A 4,531-nucleotide genomic window follows, 5' to 3' on the forward strand; every position below is an offset into this window, starting at 1 on the left:
GATGAGGTCGTCGTGGCGGACGGCGACGGCGGGGCTTTCCCCTTTGATCTACGGCTGGTAAATCGACGGGTGGAGGAAGGCTCAGCCCTCTTCTGCGGGGCACCGCGGCGGCTTCGATGGCTGGGTTCTCCAAGGTTGCGTCTCCGACGGGTGGCAGCCACGGTGACGGTGCCATCGGGCTCTTGGGCTGCGGCCCGGTGCTCCTGCCGGTGAGTTGGGGTGGGGTGGCGCTCCCTCTTCCGGCCTTTTGGTGGCTCCTCCGCTTGCGGGCCTGCTGCTCGCCGGTCTTTGGTGGCCTCTGCGACGTTGCTGCAGCTGGGGGCTCGCCAGATCTGGTCATCTTGGCCGGGTACGGCTCGTCGACCCCTGCTGGCGGCAAGGTGGATGGATCCGGCGTGGTGGTGGCGCTACCACGGCGCCAGAGGTGTGCGGGCCAACGGGTGTGTGGATTAGCTGCAGGTCGTCCCTGCCATGGCTGGTTGCGTGGGGGTGTGGAGGCCAGTTGCTCCGGGTGATAGCTTGCATGGCTTTTGCCGGTGCCGACGACGCGGCGCCCGTGGGCGTCGTTCTTCCTTGTCGAAGGGTAGTCGTGGAGCTCTCTAGCCTTGTCCACCTCCGGGGTTCGTCTTCGGGTGAAAGCCTATGGCCCTGTCGCAGGGTCGGGCGACGACGTTGTTTCAGCGTCGCTTCCCTCATTGGGGCATCGTCTTGAAGACTCGTTCCCCTCTGCGCTTTCCCTGGGCTGGACGTGCATGACATCACGGTTGGATGCTGCCCAACCAGTGATGCGAGTGGTTGGCGTTGCGACTTGTGCGGCAACTACGATGGTGGCGTGCGGAGTTGGGTCGCGGCTGGTCCTTCTGATGTCGGTGGTTTGATGCGCCAATGGGTGTGCCTCTGTTTGTTTCTCGTTGAGACAGAGAAGTCGGAGCTGCACGTGGCGGGGCCCCTGGGGCAACGATGACTCCATGAGGGCGGTTTTAGCGACGGTGTTCTCCGGAGATGCAATGGACTAGGTCGGTGTGAGGGTTGCAACTTTCTCCTGCGAAGCGCATCAACAAAATCAGAGCTGCCGGTCCTCGACATCTCGGCCAATTGTTTGGCTGTGGCCGACGAGGTCCTCGCGTGCCACTCGTTCGGAGGGGTCTTGATGGGAAGTCGGTAGCGAAGTCAGAGTTGGCTGCTCGGGGAGAGGTGATGACGATGACATTGCAGGCCACCTCGACAGTGTCCTCTCCTCGACGGCGTGTGTGGTCTTGTGGGTGCCAGGTTTGCCGGAGTGCCCTATTATGTGGGCGTGTTGTAACGGTTTTCGCCCGGGTTCCGTTAATTAACCGGACAATTGTCTTTTTCTTAATCAATCAATGAAAATGGCAAATCTTTTGCCTCGTTTAAAAAAACTAAAGCAAGTGGAGCATGCATGTGTCATGTGGAACAGTGGAGGTGTGTAGGGGCAGGGGCAGGGTAGGGGTGGCAGGGAGTGAAGTGCGGCAACGAGCGCGCGGCGTCCTCAAGTCTTGCTGCATGCCATGGCATGCATCATCGTCTTGCGTGGTCTGGTGGCCACCCCAAGGAAGGGAAGCTCACGTACGTAGTATAGCGTGCATGCCATCCATTCTCTCACTCGGTTTGATGATCCTTCGATCCCACAGCCACACCCTACCATCGACGACCATCTAGCTCTCTCTCTCGATCGATCGCTGCGGTGCGGTGCGGCCTCACCTCACCTCCGGCCATCCATCCACCCATCTCCCCGGCCGATCGACGAGCGAGCAAACAGTCTGCATCTGCATGCATGCACTCATCCAGGCCGGCGATCGATCCATCGATCCCCAGCCTCTGCCTCTGCGTCGCTGCATGCAGGGAGAGATCCGACTTGTCTAATTGATTGCTGCATGCGGGCGTTGATCGATCATCAATTGATCGCCCGCCGGCGGCCATACGCATACGTGTGGTGTGGGAAGAGGAGGAGGAATTGAAGGCGGTGGCGCAGCCGGGAATAATATATATTGTAATCGATAGACCGATCGATCGATGAAGCAGCTCAAGCCTCGGCGAGTGGGCGCCGGGGACGAGGAGGCGGCGGCGGGGGTGGTGGTGCCGCCGGCGCCGCGCAAGGACTACTGCTGCTGGTCGTCGTGGTGCCTTTTGAAGGCCTTGACCCTGCTGCTGGTGCTCCTCACGGGCGTGCTCATCGGCTTCGGCGCCAGCGCCAACATCTCCCGCTACTACTACTACACCTTGTTAACGGGCACGAGCACGTCGTCTAGCTCGCCGCCGTCGCTGATCTCGAGCAACAGCCCGACGCCGCCGTCGACGCTGGCCATGTCGTCGGAGCAGCACATCAGCCAGCCGTTCATGTCGTTCGTGCACCCGGGGTCGCCGGAGGGGCACTCGATGACGGACGCGGAGCTCTTCTGGCGCGCCTCCATGGTGCCGCGGGTGGAGGAGTACCCGTACCAGCGGGTGCCCAAGGTGGCGTTCCTGTTCCTGACGCGCGGGCCACTGCCGTTCGCCCGGCTGTGGGAGCGCTTCTTCCGGGGGCACGAGGGGCTCTACTCGGTGTACGTGCACGCGCTGCCGGAGTACGTGCTCAACGTGTCGGCGACGTCGCCCTTCTACGGCAGGCAGATCCCCAGCCGGGACGTGTCGTGGGGGTCCATCACCCTCGTCGACGCCGAGAAGCGGCTGCTCGCCAACGCTCTCCTCGACCACTCCAACCAGCGGTTCGTGCTGGTGTCGGAGAGCTGCGTGCCGGTGTTCAACTTCCCGACGGTGTACGAGTACCTCATCAACTCGGCGCACAGCTACGTGGAGTCGTACAACATCGACGTGCCGCAGTGCGCGGGGCGGTACAACCCGCGGATGGCCCCCGACGTGACGGAGCAGCAGTGGCGCAAGGGGTCGGAGTGGTTCGAGCTCAGCCGGGAGCTGGCGGTGGACATCGTGGCGGACCGGCGCTACTACCACGTCTTCCGCATGCACTGCACCCCCTCCTGCTACCCCGACGAGCACTACATCCCGACCTACCTCCACCTCGTGCACGGGCCGCGCAACGCCAACCGGACCATCACATGGGTCGACTGGTCACGCGGCGGCCCGCACCCGGCCCGCTACGGCAAGGCCTCCGTCACAAAGGAGTTCATACAGGCCATACGCAACAACGGCACCCAGTGCCTCTACAACGGACGGCCCACCACCGTGTGCTACCTCTTCGCAAGAAAGTTCGCGCCCAGCGCGCTCGGCACGCTCATCAACCTCACCACCACCCTACTCGACTTCTGATTAATTCTTCTTCTTCTCTTCTTCTGCTTCTTCTTCTTCTTCTTCTTAGCTGATTAAGCTGATTGATTGATTAATTACATGGACCATGCTTGCTAATTACTTACATATACTTAACTATCTACATATGTATGTATGTATGTATATGTATACAGACAGCTTGTGTTTTACAATGAATGAACGAATGACAGACAACTTAATTGTGTATCACTTCAAATTAGTTACTACGCTCTCTCTTAATTTGGACGTACTAGATCATGATGGTGATATAGAGAGTGTCCGCTTGCGGGGACGCACGGCACGGCTGCGTCCCCTTTACTTCAGGCGCTATGGCCCCAGATGTCTGCCTCTTGGTGGCCGCGCAGCTCGCCCTCCAGGGCAGGCAATTAGCAAATGTCCCCTTCAGGCGCGCATGTCTTTTGACCGTGGACGTGGGATGGATGAGGGGTGTACTGCTGCTCATGTACTCGCCCTCACTCTTACCCAGGTACGTTGGTGGCCCCTACATAGAATTGGCCCCACCTGATAGTGTGTTGGGTGTGTGGAATGAGCGCGCTTGGTTGTATTGCCTGCCGGGTACTGCGCGAGGCAACGCGGGGTGGGTGAATGGTATATTCCTGCTCTTCTACTTACCTGGTTGTACCCGGTGGGGTCTACCCGGCTCTGTTGCACTAGTAGAAAACAGGGCTTTGGTCACAGGGCAGTTTTCACATTAGTCCCGGTTCAGTCACGAACCGGGACTAATGTGAGCATTTATCCCGGTTCGTGCGGCTAAGGCATTAGTCCCGGTTCACCTGGGCCCTTTAGTCCCGGTTCGTGCCACGAACCGGGACTAAAGGGTGCGATGCCCATTAGTCCCGGTTGGTGCCACCAACCGGTACTAATGGGCTTTGAGGCATTAGTACCGGTTCATGGCACGAACCGGTACTAAAGGTCCCATTTTCAAACTCTCCCCACCACCACCACCCCCCCGGACCGCCTTTTCAGTTTTAGAAAAAACAAAAGAAAATGATGGAAATGTCAAAAAAATAAAATAAAATAAGTTTCCCATGTGATATGTGGTCTAGTTGTTGGGAAAATTTACAAATATGAATTTCGACTTTATTTGCAAAATCTCTCTGGAATTTGTAAAATGGGCATAACTTTTGCATACGAACTCGGATTAAAAAGTTTTTTATATGAAAAATCATCTACTCGAGAAGTTATATAAGAATTTAACCAGGGGAACCCCGTTAAACATTTTCAAAAT

General features: G+C 58.1%; 1 protein-coding gene across 1 annotated transcript; it reads left to right on the top strand.

Moving 5' to 3' along the window:
- Positions 1-1,550: 1,550 nt before the first annotated feature.
- Positions 1,551-3,492, top strand: LOC123050887 (glycosyltransferase BC10). The gene has a single exon (XM_044473609.1). The coding sequence runs from the start codon at positions 2,035-2,037 to the stop codon at positions 3,283-3,285; it is 1,251 nt and encodes a 416-aa protein (XP_044329544.1). The 5' UTR covers positions 1,551-2,034; the 3' UTR covers positions 3,286-3,492.
- The last annotated feature ends 1,039 nt before the right edge of the window (positions 3,493-4,531 follow it).

Source organism: Triticum aestivum, chromosome 2D (assembly GCF_018294505.1).
Source record: "Triticum aestivum cultivar Chinese Spring chromosome 2D, IWGSC CS RefSeq v2.1, whole genome shotgun sequence".
Lineage (NCBI taxonomy): Eukaryota > Viridiplantae > Streptophyta > Magnoliopsida > Poales > Poaceae > Triticum > Triticum aestivum.

Coding starts and splice junctions, on each gene's coding strand:
- LOC123050887 (XM_044473609.1), top strand. CDS start 2,035: ATGAAGCAGCTCAAGCCTCGGCGAGTGGGCGCCGGGGACGAGGAGGCG.